Raw genomic sequence first — 18413 nt, forward strand, 5'->3', positions numbered from 1 at the left:
AATATGTTAGGCTAATTTAAATTTTTTTCTTTCTTTTTTAGGACACGTGTATCGACTCCACAATACAAGTATCATTTAAGTTAGGAGTGCGGTTCGAAAGCGATATCTCAATGATTTACCTTTCAGATTCCTATCAACGCCGTTATGCCCCTAAAAACAAGTTCGTGACTTTATCTTAACATGTATAATTTGTAATATATTTAAATTAATATGGTATTATAGTAAAATACTTGGTTAATTGTGTGCTTTTTTTTAAATAAAACATATAATTAGCTATTCAATATTTTGTTTTTATAACATGTCATGTTCATGTCAATGGAGTATGATTTGTTTAATAAATAAATTAGATTCGAGTTGACCAATCTAACAAAATACTCTTTTTATTTTGTATGGACTCGTTCATAAATTGCTTATTGGTCTTAAACAGGACTAGATTACTAGACCATTTGCTGTTCAAAGGCTCTAAAGGCCTGTTTGGATCGCCCATTTTGCTGACCGTGGGCTTCTATTTCTTTTAAATAAAATTTGAAGAATTCAAATAATTAAAATTTGGAGAGTTGAAAACATTAAAGTTGACCTATTAAACTAATGGTGATGTAACAAATCTAAAGTGTCAAATTTTACAAATGCCTAATGTACCCCTCCTCTTTACAATTACCTACTTCCTCTATGAATCCAAAAAAAAAAAAAAAAAGAGCACCGACTAATAAAGCAAACCAAACAAGAGATGCAGCATCTGACGTGGCTAAAGCCCATTGGCCAGAACACTCTAGCATGCCATCCACCCCAACCAAGATCAAACTGTAATATATCTTTGTTGGGTTGACCCATCTAAAAAAAATACTTTTCTTTTGATGCAAAATACAACTTGTAACTCCAAACTTGGTAACACCATATGATTAGTTAAATGGGTGAGTCAATTACAATACAAATACAATTAATAATTCAAATCATGTTAGCAATTGATGTCAATTTTTTATAGGCTTAAACCCTTACCGTTCTTTTAAAAAAATAAATATCGTGTACCAATAATTCGATAGTCAAATTTAATATGAATTGAAATTTACTCAAATAAATTTTACAATTTATCCTTTTTCACCACCTAAAAAGTAAGTTATTATTATTTTTAAATATTATAAAATGAAAGTCACCTAATTATATCATGACATATTAAGAGTAAGTAATTCAAGACAAGTTGAATTTCTCAAAAAAAAAAAAAAAATAGAAAGGCAAATTACATCTACCATTTTAACCTTAAAATTTAAATAAATTATATACGAGTAGATGGCTTTTATTATTTTAATTTTTCTTTGTTGATCAAATTTTATAAAATGATAATTTTATTCTATACTTGTATAAAATGTCATATATAATATACTATTATATTATTACTTTAGAGGAACGGATTTAGAAGGCGTTACGGTAATTTGCCTAGGAAAGTCAATAGGATTAACTCAAAAAATAAATAAATAAATAATAAATTATTATTATATCAAAGCTTTGATTGGGGGGTTCCTAAGTGGCCTCAAGCTTTGATTGGGTTTCATACTTGTATTGTGACACGGCGACCAACAAAGCCACTGAACTATGACGTGGCAGAAAATCATTGGGCGGAACACATAATCTCATGCAATCAACTCCTGAACCAACTCTAAACCAACACTACTACACTAAACTATAAATATAACCAATCCTTCAACCTCTCCCTCCATTACTTTACAGTATATCTCAAGCTCAAGATGAGTACACCTATCAGGAACAAAGCGTTTATTTTTGTTCTTCTCTTCGTTTCAGGTAAATTTTTGCTTTGTTTATTTTTAATTAACATCCTCAATTTGGGTTACTCATAAATTTTGAGTTCTTTAGAACTGAATAATTTTTAGAATTGGTTCAATATTCTAAAATAGTTTTAAGAATTCAGAAAATAGAAAATTGTAATCCGAAAACAGATATTCTTTTCATTGAGTTTTGAAAAATAATTTTGCACCCACAATTTTGAGAATTTGGTGTTGGGTTTTTCTGATTTGAAGAAATTCATTAGACTAAACTCTTCATGTTTGAATTTTTGAAGAACTTTTGGTAGGATTAGCTTTGGCTACTGAGCAATCACCGAAGAAAGTTGGAACAGTGATTGGAATTGATTTGGGGACAACATATTCATGTGTGGGTGTTTATAGAAACGGTCATGTTGAGATTATAGCAAACGATCAAGGTAACAGAATCACTCCATCATGGGTTGCATTCACAGATACAGAGCGTCTCATCGGAGAGGCTGCGAAGAATCAAGCTGCCAAAAACCCCGAACGGACAATTTCGGATATTAAGCGTCTTATTGGAAAAAAGTAAGTGAATTTCTATGTGGGTTTGCATTATTATTTTTGTGGGTTTTCTGTATTGAAGTGTAATTTGATTTTTGTCTATTTTAAGTGAATTTCTATGTGGGTTTGCAACACAATCTTTGTGGGTTTTGTGTATTAAAGTTTAATCTGATTTTGGTCAATTGTAAGTTAAATTCTCTGTGTGTTAATGGTGTAATCTTTGTGGGTGTTGTGTATTAAGGGGTAATTTGATTTTGGTCTATTGTAAGTGAATTTCTATGTGGTTTAAAATTATTATCTTTGTGGGTTTTGTGTATTGAAGAAGGGTGATTTGATTTTGGTCTGTTGTAAGTGATTTTTCTTTTTTTTTTTTGTCTTCGAATGTTCAAATGTGGTTTTTGTATATAAATTTGTGGGTTTTGTGTATTAAAGTCTAATTTGATTTTGGTGTATTGTGTTTTGGGTAGGTTTGATGATCCAGAAGTTCAGAGAGATATGAAATTCTTACCTTATAAGATTGTAAACAAAGATGGGAAGCCATATGTAGAAGTGAAGATCAAAGATGGTGAGGTTAAGTTGTTTAGCCCTGAGGAGATCAGTGCTATGGTATTGGTGAAGATGAAGGAGACAGCTGAGGCATATTTAGGGAAGAAAATTAAAGATGCAGTCATCACTGTTCCGGGTAGAATTTAAATCCCTATAATAATCTCTTTTGCATAGTTAATGAGATTTTTTGAATATCTGTTATTGTTTTCTGATTGATTTTTTTTGTGTTGCTTTTTGTAGCTTATTTCAATGATGCACAAAGGCAGGCCACAAAGGATGCAGGCACCATTGCAGGGCTCAACGTGGTTCGGATTATTAATGAGCCCACTGCCGCTGCAATTTCCTACGGTCTGGACAAGAAAGGGGCAGAGAAGAACATTCTTGTTTACGATCTTGGTGGTGGTACGTTTGATGTTAGTGTCTTAGCCATTGACAATGGTGTTTTTGAAGTCCTAGCAACTAGTGGAGACACCCATTTGGGAGGAGAGGATTTTGACCACAGAGTGATGGATTATTTCATCAAGTTGATCATGAAGAAATACAACAAAGATATTAGCAAAGATAAGAAGGCTCTAGAAAAGCTTCGTAAGGAATGTGAGCGAGCTAAGAGGGCACTAAGTGGCCAGCACCAAGCTCGTGTTGAGATTGAGTCGCTTTTTGATGGTGTTGACTTCTCAGAGCCATTGACAAGGGCAAGATTCGAAGAACTTAACATGGACTTGTTTAAAAAGACAATGAGGCCAGTGAAGAAGGCTCTGGAGGATTCACGTTTGAAGAAGAATGATATCCATGAAATTGTTCTTGTTGGAGGGAGCACTCGAATTCCTAAGGTTCAACAGCTTTTGAAGGATTTCTTTGATGGAAAAGAACCAAGCAAGGGTGTTAATCCGGATGAGGCTGTGGCTTATGGCGCAGCAGTTCAAGGTGGAATCCTCAGTGGTGAAGGTGGGGAAGGAACCGAAGGTAAGAAATCTAGTACCAGCATTGAATTATTAAGGCACAATTTAACAGAGAATGTATTTTAAATGCCTAATATGGTTTCTACTTCGGTTTTGTGCAGACATTGTTTTGTTGGATGTTGCTCCCTTGAGTCTGGGGATTGAAACTGCCGGTGGTGTCATGACCAAATTGATCCCAAGGAATAATGTCATCCCAGCCAAGAAGTCTCAGATGTTCACCACTTACCAGGACCAGCAAACAACGGTGTCAATCAGGGTATGACAAATAAAGACATAAAAGCATATATGTTTGGATGTTTGATGGAATAAGTTTTTCTTGTGTGATGTAAAATGGTAACTAAATTCTGTTTTAAAACTAATGAATTTTTGAAAATCTTTAGGTTTTTGAAGGCGAGAGAAGCTTGACAAAGGATTGTCATGAGCTTGGAAGGTTTGACTTGTCCGGTATTCCACCAGCTCCAAGGTAAGATGATATATTTTCCGTCATCTCAGGCATAATAACATAATTCCTCAACCTTGAAATTTTGAAACAAAAACTTCAGATTTTGCTCTGCCTAGAATGAAATGTCAAGATGTACAAATTTCCCTTTCATGATTAGTGTCTCACATGGTTTTAGTCATGTAGGAAACACATTACATTATCCTGATGATGGTTATGATGTTTCTTTGCAGGGGAGTGCCCCAAATTGAGGTCACCTTTGAGGTTGATGCAAATGGGATATTAAATGTGAGGGCAGAGGACAAGGCAGCAAAGAAGTCGGAATCCATAACCATAACCAACGACAAGGGGCGTCTCAGTCAGCAAGATATCGACAAGATGGTAAAGGAGGCAGAGGAGTTTGCAGATGAGGACAGGAAGATCAAAGAGAAGATTGATGCCAGGAACAAGCTTGAGACATACATTTACAGCATGAAGAGCACCATTAACGACAACGACAAGCTCAGTGATAAGATTGATTCGGAAGACAAGGAGAAGATTGATGGCGCATTGAGGGACGCCCTCGAATGGTTGGATGACAACCAAGCTGCAGAGAAAGATGATTTTGATGAGAAAATGAAGGAGTTGGAAGATGTTTGCAACCCTGTCATAAGACAGGCTTATGAGAAGAGTGGTGGAAGTTCAACTGATGCTGACGATGAAGAGCCTGTTGATGAGCTATGAAAACAAAGCTGGATTTGAGATTTTCTTTTTCTTTTTTCGTGTTTTTGACCTTTTATTCCTCTCTATTTAGTCCAGAAAATTAGACTAGATATTTTTTGTATAGCTACCACAAGTTCCATCAGATGTCAAACTTGATTTCTTTTATAATACTAGATGTTGGATTGTTCTTAATTTATAACTTTGTTGCTACTCTCTCTCAATTGATGCAAGTATTCGGTTTTGTAAGGCAACCTAGATAGATGCTGTTGATCGTAGTGATCTCATGGAATGAGAGAACACTCCAGTAAAGACAAGTGTTCTCTGTGTTGTTTTCTGCATAGTTAAGACAGTGTTGTGGAGAGTTCAAAAATAATTTCTTGGGTTGGAAAGATGGTAAAATAAGTTATATATGTGAAAGAAATATTCTCCATTGTTCATGCCACACAGAGAACAAATAATGTGATATTTTTTATCCTCCCGGAGTGAGAGTTTTGATTTTCTATATATAAGAGCTGCTGCTGTTTGTGTGTGTGAAGGAACTTCATTGTGTTTTATGATTTTTTAGATAATATACAGTATAATTTATTTACTTTAAAAAAAAAAATCTAGACATTACAATTTGGTGGGCTTGAGAGGGTTAATAGGAAGATTAGATCTTGAATCTGAGCTGCATGTAGGAATTAAATTGTGAGTCAAAACACATCAATTATAGAAAGGAGCTGGATCCCCTTTGCGTGTGTATAACTAATATTCATTTGAACTTCAACAACATGGCGCGCATCTGGTGTAGTGGTATCATAGTACCCTCCCACGGTACTGACCAGGGTTCGATTCCCTGGATGCGCAATTCTTTTTTTAGAGTATATAATTTTTAGAAATTCATATGCTAATTTATTACTATTGGCAAGAACCTAAAATTTGGTTCTAATTTACATAAGTTGTTGCTTTTGAACCCAACTGAATTCTCACACCAGCTAATCATCTATCTATTTGACACAAATTTTAGAATCAATAATATTTACCAAAGAAGACGAGATAAGAATAAAAGGCATGAACAATATATTCTATATCGTATTAATAACCCTTTTTTTAATATTAAAACTTCTTAAGGTGCTTTTTAAAATTATCAAGTCATTATTTTGAATAAAGAAAAAAAATAAAATTTTTATAAGGTATTTGTAAACAAGTTACTTTACAAGCTCGATCTAAATGTTTGGTTATCCAATCTAAAAAATTAAGTTATTAAATGATATTAACAGTCAATCTTATACATTAACATCTTTATATAAATCCGGACAAAAATCATGACATCTAACTGTCGTATTTAAGGAGAATAACACAAATTTATAACTAGTAATCTAAGTGTCATTTACATGAAGCATCCAAGGTCACCATGACAGAAAATAAAGGATTCCAAAGTAGGTTTCTCCTGAATGAAGCAAAGTATCACTGCCCCCTATTTTTTATCATTCTATCTCCTCCAAATCTTTCATCCCTCTCCCTAGAAACTCCATGGCTTTCGGCGGCATTGCTTTCACAATAATCGGCTTCTCTGCACCATTCTTTCTATGTTTGCCCAATTTGAAGAACACAGAAATAAGAAAAAACACAAAAGAGAAGCTAAGGATCATATGGGAGGCCTTAGAAAATGCTGAAGACAGAGTAATACGGTTCGAGGAAAGGCACGATCTCATCCTCAGCCAGATTTGCTCCTACTACTTGTTGAATCAAGACCTAGAGCACGCGCTGGCTGATGCTCGGACGTCCATGAATGGCACATTTGATGCTGCTGTTGCTCTCAGGAACTTGCAGATGAAGGTCATTAGGTCTTACCCCTGTGAATGATGCTTCTGTCAATGAAATAAATTTCATGTGGGATTGCATTCTGAATGTTTTCTCTTGTGAATTTTCTTAAGAGTATATTATACCGACCTTTCTTATGGTTTAAATAATTTTTAAGTCTAGTAGAGTATTTAATGGTTATTACAATGACCTTCCCTAATCACGTTAGAAAGTGATTGGCCTTAATTTTTAATGTGAAAAGTAAATTCTATCCTTATATTATAGTAATACATGTATGTTGCAAATATCTGTGAACGGAAAAAGTCATTTACGCCCTTAGTAATTACATGTGCAAGCTCCCTATCAGATAGATCATAGGTCCCTGTCAATCTGTTTCTCTCCTCTGCAACTCCTCTCACTTAGGGGATGGTAATTTGTCCCGCTGGGACGGGTATCCGCCTCAACTCGTCCCGTTTATAACAGTTTTGATAAATCGTTTAACTTATTTAGGCTGGGATGATTTTTATTAATGAAAACATAGCCGTGCGAGTTCGAGGCGGGGACGGGGAGGTCGCCCCGCCCTACCCATTTAGGTAAGTAAATTACTAAATTACTCTTATTTTCTTAGTATATATAGTTAGTTCTAGAAATCTTAAGTCACATTCACTCACTTGTTCAACCGTTTTAGTAAATGGCAAAGCCCTACGAACTAAGAATGTTCATACCCTTGAATTTTATATTAAATTATGATTGCCCATTTTTTATGATTTTTTCAATAGTTATATAATTGTATTTAATGAAAAAAATTAAAAAATGAGGAGAAATTTTGAAAGTAAAAAAAAAAAAAAAAAGTTAAACGGAGCGGAAATGGGGTGGAAAGGCCCCCCGTTTAGGCTGTTTTGGGAGGGGACGGAGTGAGAGTTTCTAAACGGTTGGAGAGGTACACCCGCCCAAAACCGCCCACGTTGCCATCCCTACTCTCACCAGACATTCCCATAAATAGAATAAAATTTCACATTTTTCTTTTTTCCATAGCGAATTGCAGATTGAAGCGTCATATCCGATAGCTACTGATAGCTAAAATCGGCGGCGATCCTTCTGCAATAATCGTGTTACGCTTACCAATCTTATTTTTCTAATAATTTTAGCAGTATTCACTAAAAGGTTTCAAAGAGAGAAACGGATGGAGAGAAATCACCTTCGATCTGGGTCTTTTGTTTTTTTTTTCTTTTCAATGTTTTCAAATATTCCTTATATATATATATGTATAGATCTTATTAAGGTAGGATACCTCATAGCATCTCCAATGCAAAATGCTATCTTTCTATACCAAATCTATATTTTGAGAGGAGTTACAGTGCCAAAATGTTATATTTTTACAATTATGCTCAAATGGTCCATTTCATCTAAAATGTTATTTTTTTGACATAATAACCATTCCATATTTTGAGAACTTATTAGAGTGCCTTATTTTTATTTTAACAACTTTTAACAATCTCAAAATATGAGAACTCTTTTGAGAGCCTTAGAGTGCCTTATTTTTATCCACTTGCTATTTTTTGAATTTGAGGAATCATTTGAGAGTTGTTATATTTGGCAATACTTTTGACAATCTCAAAATATGAGAGGTCTTTTGATATGTCAGTGCCTTTTTTATACACTTGTTATATTTTAAATTTGAGAGGTCATTTGAGAGGCCATTGGAGATACTCTCGAGATCTATATATTTTAGTAAGGTAGGAAACACAGATCTTGTGTATATATATATATTATAATTAAATCAATTAGTTGATGCATATATCTAACTACATATATATATATATATATATATAATACTACATATATATAGGGCATTTTGGTCTTGGTCCTTGTCCTTCACAAATATATTAATTTTTTTTTGGTCATTTTTGTCAAAGTCTAAGGCTATTATTGTCTTTTAACTCAAGATAATGGTAAGTCATTTTTAAAATTTTTTTAACCGTTTTCGTAGAGAGATAATGAGCACATGCGCCAAACCTTAAGGAAAGTCACTATAATAAATTTTGAACGCTGAAAATTTATCTAAACCTCAAGAAAGATCAGTATAATTTACTTTTTTTTTTAATGGCCCAACTTTTGGTCCACTCTTGGGAACCCAAAAAAAAAAAAAAAAAAAAAAAAAAAAAAAAAAACACTTATTTGACACAAAATTATGACACTGTTATTCATCCAAAGAGGAGATGAGATTAAAAAAACATGAACAATAATACTCTTTTCCGCCCATATTAATAATCTTTCTTAAATGTTAAAACATTTTAAAGATATTTTAATATTACCAAATTAAAAAGTTAGAAAAATATTTATGAAAAGAATTTCGACTTTTCAAATGTGGCAAGTAAATTGGAACAATTTAAAAGAAAAAGATGAATTATTAAATTGAAACAAAGAAATAGTGTATACTAAAAAATAATAATAATAATAAAAGGGTTAAGTGCAGAAAACTCCCTTGTAATATAGGTTATGTGCAAAATGAGTCCCTCATTTTTGAAAAGGTTCATTTCAATGCATAATATTCAAAAAAAAAAAAATGTACAAATAAGCACACAGACCATTTTTTTGCAATCAGTCATTTGATCAATCAAAATTTTTTATAAGACAATATTGCCCTTTATGACAATTAGGGCATACCCATGTCTATTGGGTTAACCAGTTTTTATTCGGTATTCCTCCACTCACCTTCATTCCACTTGGAAACCCTAAAATCTCTCTGTCTGCAATTCTGCAACTACCATTCAAACAAAATAAAAACCTAATTTCAATACAAAAAATCAAGAATCTAATCTGATAATTTTGTGTAAGATAGATAAAATCAAAACCCTTAATTCTCTACTCCAATACAAACTTCATGAAAAAAAATAAATAAAATAAATAAATCAAATTTAGCATCCAAAAAAACCAATGGATGAATCACAGCTGAATATCAAAAAAAAAATAATGGTCAGATTTAAGTGTCGTCATCATCTTCGATATATGCAACATTCTTTTTCACTTTGTGTTGAATGATTTGTGGCTCTATTTCACAGATTTTTCACCTATTTGCCTAGCTTGTTCATTTATCTTTTTCTTCAATTCCTATTGAAGGTGGACCATGGGGAGGGAAAAAGAGAGCGGAAGACGGATTGGAGAGGCCGTCGTGAATGGTGGAAGTGATTTAGGGGGAGAAGAATCTTTGAAGAGATGGTGATGCATTGATGGTTGCCATGGATGAATATTAAGGTGGTTGGTGATGGTGGCGGCCATGGTTGAATATTGGGGTGATTGGAGAGAGACGATAAAAGATTTAGGGTGTTTGATGTTTGGCATGAAGACTTAGTTTGGTGATTTGGCCAGTAACAGTACTATTTTGTGATTTAAAAAAGTTTTGTTGTCCATTTTATTGGTTTGGGGATTGCAGGCCATGTCAGTATCTCAAACTTAAAACATATCAAAACAACGTGGTTTAATTAAGGGCAGAATAGTCATTTTATATGGCTTATATTTTCACTAATTAATTTATTCTATTGGCATAAGGGTATTATACAGATAGACTTTTTTGCACTATATCTAGAAGGGAGTTTTTTTACACTTGACCCATAATGAAATGAAGACATAAGCTCTAGCAGGGATCACACAAACTTATGGCTAGTAGTAGCAATAAAGTATACAATAATACTCTGGTGCTTGCACATGGTACCTTAGTACAATTTCTAAAAATTACCTGAAAAATAAGAGACATTTGGCAGAAAAATGATAAATATAAATAAATAAATAAAAATAAAAATTTAGATTAATTCAAATACTATTATTGGGAATTGAACATTCACATTAAGAAGAAAAAAAAATAACACTAAGCTACAAGCCCTTAGTTTTTTTATGATATATTGGGAGATAAAGATTTGACAAGAACGTACTAGTTATAGACCTAGGAATTTTGTTCATGGAGAAGAAGTCATTGAGGAAAACAAAATTGAAGATTAATATTTTTAATAAAATAATAAATATAAGAACCTAATTTTAATTGATAATATTTTTGTTTATTACATTTTCAAGAATGAGATGAAAGGTTGGCAAATACCATAGAGCGAAAGAGAGAGTTGATTATCATCTAAGAAACACGGGCACAAATATGACATAACACGGACATAGCGACAAAGTATATCATAAAAAAAATTAAGATACCAACATAGCTTGTACATGATAACTAATAACTATGTCATTTTAATAATCTATAAAATTATCTATTTATTGTTTGAGGAGCTACACAATTGAATTTACTCCTCAACCAATAATCATTTTTTAAAACTAAACTTTTAATTATTTTATGTCACGAGGGTCCAACAAAGATTCTTTACCTTTTAGGTATGTCAATGCTTCTTAAATTACAGTGAATGTGGGGGTGGTAAAAAGTAAAGAAACAAAAGATACTAAATTATAGTGGATGTGGGGTGGTAAAGAGTAAAGAAACAAAAGACACCGATAACTCTATTCTCTCTTCTGCATCGAGTGAGTATTATAAGAAATTGAGTAAAAAATATGAGAGTGTGAGAGAGAATGAACTGAGTGGGAGAAAAAAAGAGAGAAATATCTTTTAGATCCAAAAAAATTTAGTGGAAGTAAAATTATATAATGGGGCATTTTCAAAATTTTAGTAGGGACATGTTTAAAATATTAAAATAAAAAAATACTAATAGTAAGGTAAATAATGTCTTGTCTTATTCATCTAACCGAGAAGATGAAATAAAAAGAATAAATAATACTTTCTCTTTCGTATTAAAATAACTTTGATTATTCAAAACGAAAAAGATATACTATTAAATTTGGACAAAGGAAAAGTATATATTCTTAAAGAAAAATAAAATGAAGATGCAGGCTGTGGCTTTACAAGTACAATTTAAGAGAATCACTCAAACTCATGATCGACCAGTAGTATCATTTACATGAAGCATCTAAGGACACCCATGACATAAAATAAAGTTTACCCCGAATAAAGAAAAGTATCACTGCCCCTTTTTCTTTCCATATATATATATATATATTCTCCAAATATTTCAATATTTTCCGTAGAAACTCCGGCCATGGCTTACAGTAGCATTGTTTGCGCGATAATCGGCTTCGCTGCATCTTTCTTTCTAGTTTTGCCCGGTTTGAAGAGTTCGCAAACAAGAAAAAACACAAAAGAGAAGCTAAGGATCATATGGGAGGCATTGGAAAATGCTGAAGACAGAGTGATACGGTTCGAGGAAAGGCACGATCTCATCCTCAGCCAGATTTGCTCCTACTACATGTTGCATCAAGACCTCGAGGACGCGTTGGCCGGTGCTCGGAACGCCATGAATGACACACTGTATTCAGCTGTTGCTCTCAGGAATTATCAGCAGGAGATCATTAGCTCTTACCCATGTGAATGATGTTTCATGCTATATAGGTCATGTGAAACTCAAAGGCAGGTCAAGGAACAATTTAAGGACTCATCCGTTACGGCTATTTATTTTTATTTTTTTAGCGTGCTGCATGTAACATTCTCCAAAATTGAATTATGTTGGAAGTAATGTAATGTGTGGTGTCTTTGATTTAACTTCCTAAGTTTAGTCTCAAATGAGTTTTTTCAAACACTGACACTCGTATGTCCTTGGGGAGACTCCAACTTTCGATCTTCTATTTATTTTATTTTTATTTTTTCAAATGTTAAGCAAAGACATAAATAATACATATTTACAATAGTGGCCCTTTGGCGAAACAGTCCGGTGGAAGTAAGAAACAAGCCTAAGTAGGCAATTACAAGGGAGAGGCCCAGTCCAATGATACAAAATGTATGCAGAATAAGCCCGTCTCCGGGGAGAGGTTTGATGATATTTGTATGTGTTCTTCTAAATGTATATACGTATTGTGAAAATTGTAAACTTTAAGAATAAAACATACAATATCTACACAGTTGGAAGGCATATAGATTGAGTGGAGGTTTGATGATATTTGTATGTGTTCTTCCAAATGTGTATACTTATTGTGAAAATTGTAAACTTCAGGAATAAGGCATATAGATTGAGTGTTACGCGGAGCCAGGAATTTTCTTTGTAAGGGGCCACCATTAAATTGAATATGATAAATAAAATTTTAAATCAAAATAACACCTTTAAAATCATCAAATTTTGTGAATATGAAAAACGCAAATAATAGATAATTCCGGTGTGGGCAATTACATTGCACCCACTAGGCCTCACGTGACTCCCACTGAATGGGAGATAAAGATTCTCATCCCAATTAATAAACTTTTGGCTTAAGTGCAAAAAAACTTCCCTATATTATTAGTCTTTTAGAAATAACTTCCCTTAAATTATTGATTTATTATAATTAAGGACAAATTCATCACAAAAGATTATTTTACCTTTTTTCATGAAATTTTTTATTTCTTATTAAATTATTTTTATTATCTTTTCTCTTATTTAAATATTAATTATACTATTTACCATAATTTTATTTTTAGTATCAATTTATCATAAAAATGAAAAAAAAAAATAGATAAATAGATTTGCAACTACCATTTTCTAAATTGATTAACTTATTATTAAAACTTTATTGTTTATAATAAAACGTATTATAACCAATTTAAACATTTTTATTGTAAAAAAATATCATTTTTTTCATACAATATATTGATGAAAAATTTATAAAATAATTTTTTTAAAAAAAAACATTCTTTTCATGTAATATATTCATTAAAAATTAAAAAATTAATTAATTTTTATTTAAAAATTTATACTAAATTTTTTTATTTAAATAATTACTTAAAAAATTAAAGGTAAATTTATACAAATTTAATTGAAAATATCTCATCAAATTAGTATGAATTTTTTCATAATTTATTTAGATAAGAAATATATATTAAATGCAATTTAATGAGAAGGGACATTATGGTCATTTAATGAAATATAGTATAGTCCTTAGGGTATGTTGCAACAAAATGGGATAATTTAAAGAGTTTTCTGCAAAAAATATAGTTCAAATGAGTTATTTACAAATTTAAATATAATTCAAGGGGTTTTTTTGCACTATATCCAAAACTATTTCACAAACAAAATCCAGTTTCATTCATTTAAAGAAAACAAGGCATGAATTATACTTTATTAGTTGTTTATACTAATGTGTTTAACTTTTTAAAAACTTTTTAAATTATCAAGTTATCTTTTTAAATTTGAATAAAAATTATTCTCAGCCGTATATAATTGGAACATTAGAATTGCAATTAATGAAATTGAAAAAAGAGTTTAGTACTAAAAAAAAAAAAATCTAAACTAATTTTTTTTCAATTTCAATTTAAGACTTCAATTTCATGCAACAAAACATAACCTACAAAAAATTTGAATAAAGAACTCGAACCTTTACTGAGAATTACACAAACTCATCACTCATGACTAGTATCATTTACGTGAAGCATCCAAAGACACCATGACAGAAAATAAAGGTTACCAAAGTAAGTTCAATTACCCTGAATTAAGCAAAGTATCACTGCCTTTTCTTCCCTCTATATCTATCTCCTCAAAATCTTTTATCTTCTCCACAGAAACTCCATGGCTATATACTCCATGGCTTTCAGCCACATTGTTTCCGCAATAATCGGCTTCTCGGCATCGTTCTTTCTATGTTTGCCCAATCTGAAGAATTGGCAGAGGAGAAAGAACACAAAAGAGAAGCTAAGGATCATATGGGAGGCCTTGGAAAATGCAGAAGACAGAGTGATACGGTTCGAGGAACGGCACGACCTCATCCTCAGCCAGATTTGCTCCTTCTACTTGCTGAATCAAGACCTCGAGGAGACGTTGGAAGATGCTCGGAAGGCCATGAATGAAACACTCAAGTCTGCTGTTGATCTCAGGAGGTATCAGTTGGAGATCATTAAATCTTATCCATGTGAAGTTCAATATTTCTTGTTAGACGGGTCACCGAACAATTTAAGGGCTCAACCTGAATGGACATGTTGTTGAAAATAGTCCGGTAATAACATAAGAGTTGTGATTTAGGAACCGAATTCAACAACTATCGAATTCAATTTATGTGTGAGTCGGTAATTGTTGGATTCGGTCCTTAAAGTATTATTCAACGAAAAATCGCATCTTGAAATTCAATGGTGATTTTTTTTTTTTTTGGTCTCCCTGCTGCATGTAACATTCTCAAAAAGCCAATTAGGGCGAAAAGCAGTGTAATACGAAGTATGTATAAGCGAAAAGCAGTGTAATACGTAGTATGTATAATGTATGAAATAACTGTCTTCGGTTTAACTAATTTTCTCTATTTAGTCTTATATGTGTTTTTTAATTAAAATTAGTAATCAATTACTCGACATGGTATTAGCTCACTAACATCTAACATAGACGATATATGGTGGCAATAGTCGTGACAGTTGCATTCCAATAATCCTCTGTTTTTTTCTAATAATATAAAATACTAACAATTTCGAGGGTACTATATATTCTAGGTCCACGCACCTAACACAAAACATGTTAATCCCATGTCACAGAAAGACCTACTCGGTCCAAATGGTTTATGACAAACAATTGCTACTTGATGTGGAACATATTTTTTTTGTGTATTTTGTCGAGGATGTCTTGACTTAAGAATTTCCATTCTTGTTCGGAATGGTTGTTTTTGGTATATATGAATGAAATAAAATGCAAGTAGAAATGAAATTGAGTTTTCATTTTATTGTTTTGTTACAAAATGTGTAAATGTGATGACTCTGTGAACGGGTGTGCCGTGGGTGGGTGCGAGACACTAACAGGCTACTACACTGGCGAGTTACGGGTGCACAATCTCACATTGCCTTAAAAAGAGAAAGGTGAAGTGCTTATATGTAGGTGTGTCCTTTTAATTGATATGAGGCCTTTTGAGTAAAGTCCACGAGCCAAACCGTGCGGACTCAGACCCAAAGCAGACAATATCATACCATGTGGTGGAGTGGGTCGTTACAAATGGTATCAGAGCTTAACCCAGCCGGAAGTGTGCCGACGGGGACGTTGGGCCTCCAAGGGGGGTGGATTGTGATGACCCTGTGGGCGGGTGTGCCGTGGGCAATTGCGAGACACTGACAGGCTATCACACTAGTGAGCTACGGGTGCACAATCTCATATCGCTTAAAAAAGGGAAAAGGTAAAGTGTTTATATGTAGGTATGTCACTCCAATTGATATGAGGCCTTTTGGGTAAAGTCCAAGAGTAAAACCGTGCGGGTTCAGTCCCAAAACAGACAATATCATACCATGTGATGAAGTGGGTCGTTACAGTGAGAATGGAGTTATAATAATCATTCTAGTGATAATTGGACCAATTTAAAATTTAGAATAGAATTATTTTCAAATTGAATTTTTCAAAATACATCTTTTAGTGACAAATAAATTAAATTAACAAAATAATACTCTTTTATAACTTTTTTTTTTTTAAAATGGCAATGGTGGTGGTGGAAAGTAGTGGAGGAAGGCGGTGGCGGTGGCGGTGGCGGAAGCAATGGTGATAGTGGCGGAATGTGTTAGTGCATGGTGTAGGTGATAATAGTGGAAGGTGATGGAGGTGGTGGCGATAGTGGTGGAAGGCAATAGAAGCGGTAGTGATGGAAGGAGGTGGCAAACTACAGTGATATCGGTGGCAGTGATAGTGGTGGAAGGTGATGGCTATGGCGATGGTGGAGGTGGCGGTGGTGGCGGTGGCGGTAGTGAAAGTCAATGGAGGCGGTATGGTGGTTGAAGGCGACAATATTAATGGTAGTGGTAGCAGTGACGGTGGTTGAAGGCGACAATATTAATGGTGGTGGTAGCAGTGACGGTGGTGGAAGGCTATGAGGGTTGTGTTGGAAGGTGGAGGTAATGATGGTTGTTTTTGGAATGGGAATATGACGGTTTTTGGAAATTTGATTTTTTAAAAAAGTTTACGTGAGAATGGAATGGTCATTTTATAAGTTTAGTTGTGGAATGAATTTTCATCTCGAACTGAATTTTTTTATAATGGAATAACCAATCCTACTTTAAATTACATACCAAACAAAAAATAATTAAAATGAATATTCCATTATATTTCTTCGCACCAAAACAACATAATATCTACTAGCTTTGCCTGTCGACCATGTCATTTTTTGTTTTTTACCAAGTTATATCATTTAGCACACATCATAACCTTTTACTGTTATAAAAAGGGGTTAAATATTCAAATTTTTTGTTAGTGGTGCAACTGGTCTAAAATATAACTAGGAAAAAAAATAGAGTAGTGATATTCACATAGAAGACTCTAACCTATTTCCTTAACCGAATCTACATGGATGTCATGTCATCACGATTCACGCTTATCTTTATTTATTTATCAAAATTTACGCATTTTTCAATAAATTAATTAAAACAATTACTAAACACGTGGATCGTTTCTCCCAAAATACGAACATCCAAGCACGGCAACCACCACGGCTCATAACCTTGCAAATTTAACTTTAAAAATATCACAAATTAAACCTTTTTTTTTTTTTTTTTTTAAGTTCGTAGTTCGTACTTGTATTGTATGTAATCTTTTCTTAAAATTAGGGTTTTAAATCTCAGCGTCTTTTTGGAAATCAAAGGGAAATCCGGCGTTGCTGCAATTTTTCTTTAAAATTAAATTTTAAATAATTATTTTCATCAATCAAGAAAAATATCAGTTCGTAATATGTGATTTTCAATTATAACTTCATGTACCATATATATATAGATATTATATCTTTTATATAATGGATTAGATTGCCGCTAGTGGTAAGCGAGATGATAAGGTGGGCGTTCATGGTTGAGATGCTTGATGCAAAATAGATAATGGTAAAGATGAGAAAGGAAAAAGAAAAACTGGCGTTCATGGTTGAGATGCTTGATGCAAAATAGATAATGGTAAAGATGAGAAAGGAAAAAGAAAAACTGATACATCTTTCGACCTCAATTGCCGATTCATTCTCCGAGTATAACGTGGTTAAGAATGAGTTGAAAAGAAAGAGATGTTTATGGAATTTTGTTTTAAGAGTTACAATATCATCCAATCACATTATATTCTAAGGATGAGTCGTCAATTGTAATCGGAAGACCTATCATTTCTTATATATATATATATATATATCCTACTTTTTCGAAATTTTTTGAGATTCTGCCACTTTGGATTTTATTTTAAATTTTTTATGCAAAGGTTATCTACTTTAAATACATGTACTTCAAAAACAGATTTATTCATTATCCAGTTATTTTTTCTTAACTTTTGGATCCAAAATTATTTATGGTTCATTTTTGAACTTTCCAAAAAAAAGCGGCCCAAATTTCATCCCAAAATTGTCAAAAACAAATTTCCCGGGCCAAATTTCGTCCCAAAATTGTAAAAATTAAAATTTCCTGGGCCAAATTTCATCCAAAATCCGGTTTTCCAATGCTTACCATTAAAAATCCGCCCTATTCAATTCTAATTCAACCACTAATATATTACTGTACTACTAAAAAGCACTAAATTTTTTGAAATGATAAGCAATAGGAAGTATGACATATTTAATTATAGGATCAAGTGTAGAAAATATTTTTAAAATATATTTACACTGCATATCACACATTTTATGTATAAAAAACACCTATAAAGTTTTAATTTGGTGGAAATAGGTCTCTATAACAAA

The 18413-nt window shown here is 32.8% G+C and overlaps 1 protein-coding gene and 1 non-coding gene across 2 annotated transcripts; both read left to right on the forward strand.

Annotated features, from left to right (window-relative positions):
- Nucleotides 1–1688: 1688 nt before the first annotated feature.
- Nucleotides 1689–5197, forward strand: LOC132299673 (luminal-binding protein 3-like; the record flags this gene model as incomplete). Its single annotated transcript, XM_059796433.1, has 7 exons — nt 1689–1794; nt 2072–2342; nt 2786–3000; nt 3105–3827; nt 3925–4079; nt 4204–4286; nt 4496–5197. Coding segments are annotated over 7 exons (2043 nt in total), but the record flags the coding sequence as incomplete, so codon positions are not given.
- A 542-nt stretch (nt 5198–5739) lies between these two features.
- TRNAG-CCC (transfer RNA glycine (anticodon CCC)) lies at nt 5740–5810 on the forward strand. Its single transcript has one exon. It is a non-coding gene; the product is annotated as a tRNA-Gly (tRNA).
- The last annotated feature ends 12603 nt before the right edge of the window (nt 5811–18413 follow it).

The sequence above is a fragment of the Cornus florida genome, unplaced genomic scaffold, assembly GCF_030987335.1.
Source record: "Cornus florida cultivar Cherokee Brave unplaced genomic scaffold, ASM3098733v1 CherokeeBrave_3.0.0_Hap2_Chr03, whole genome shotgun sequence".
Classification (NCBI taxonomy): Eukaryota; Viridiplantae; Streptophyta; class Magnoliopsida; order Cornales; family Cornaceae; genus Cornus; species Cornus florida.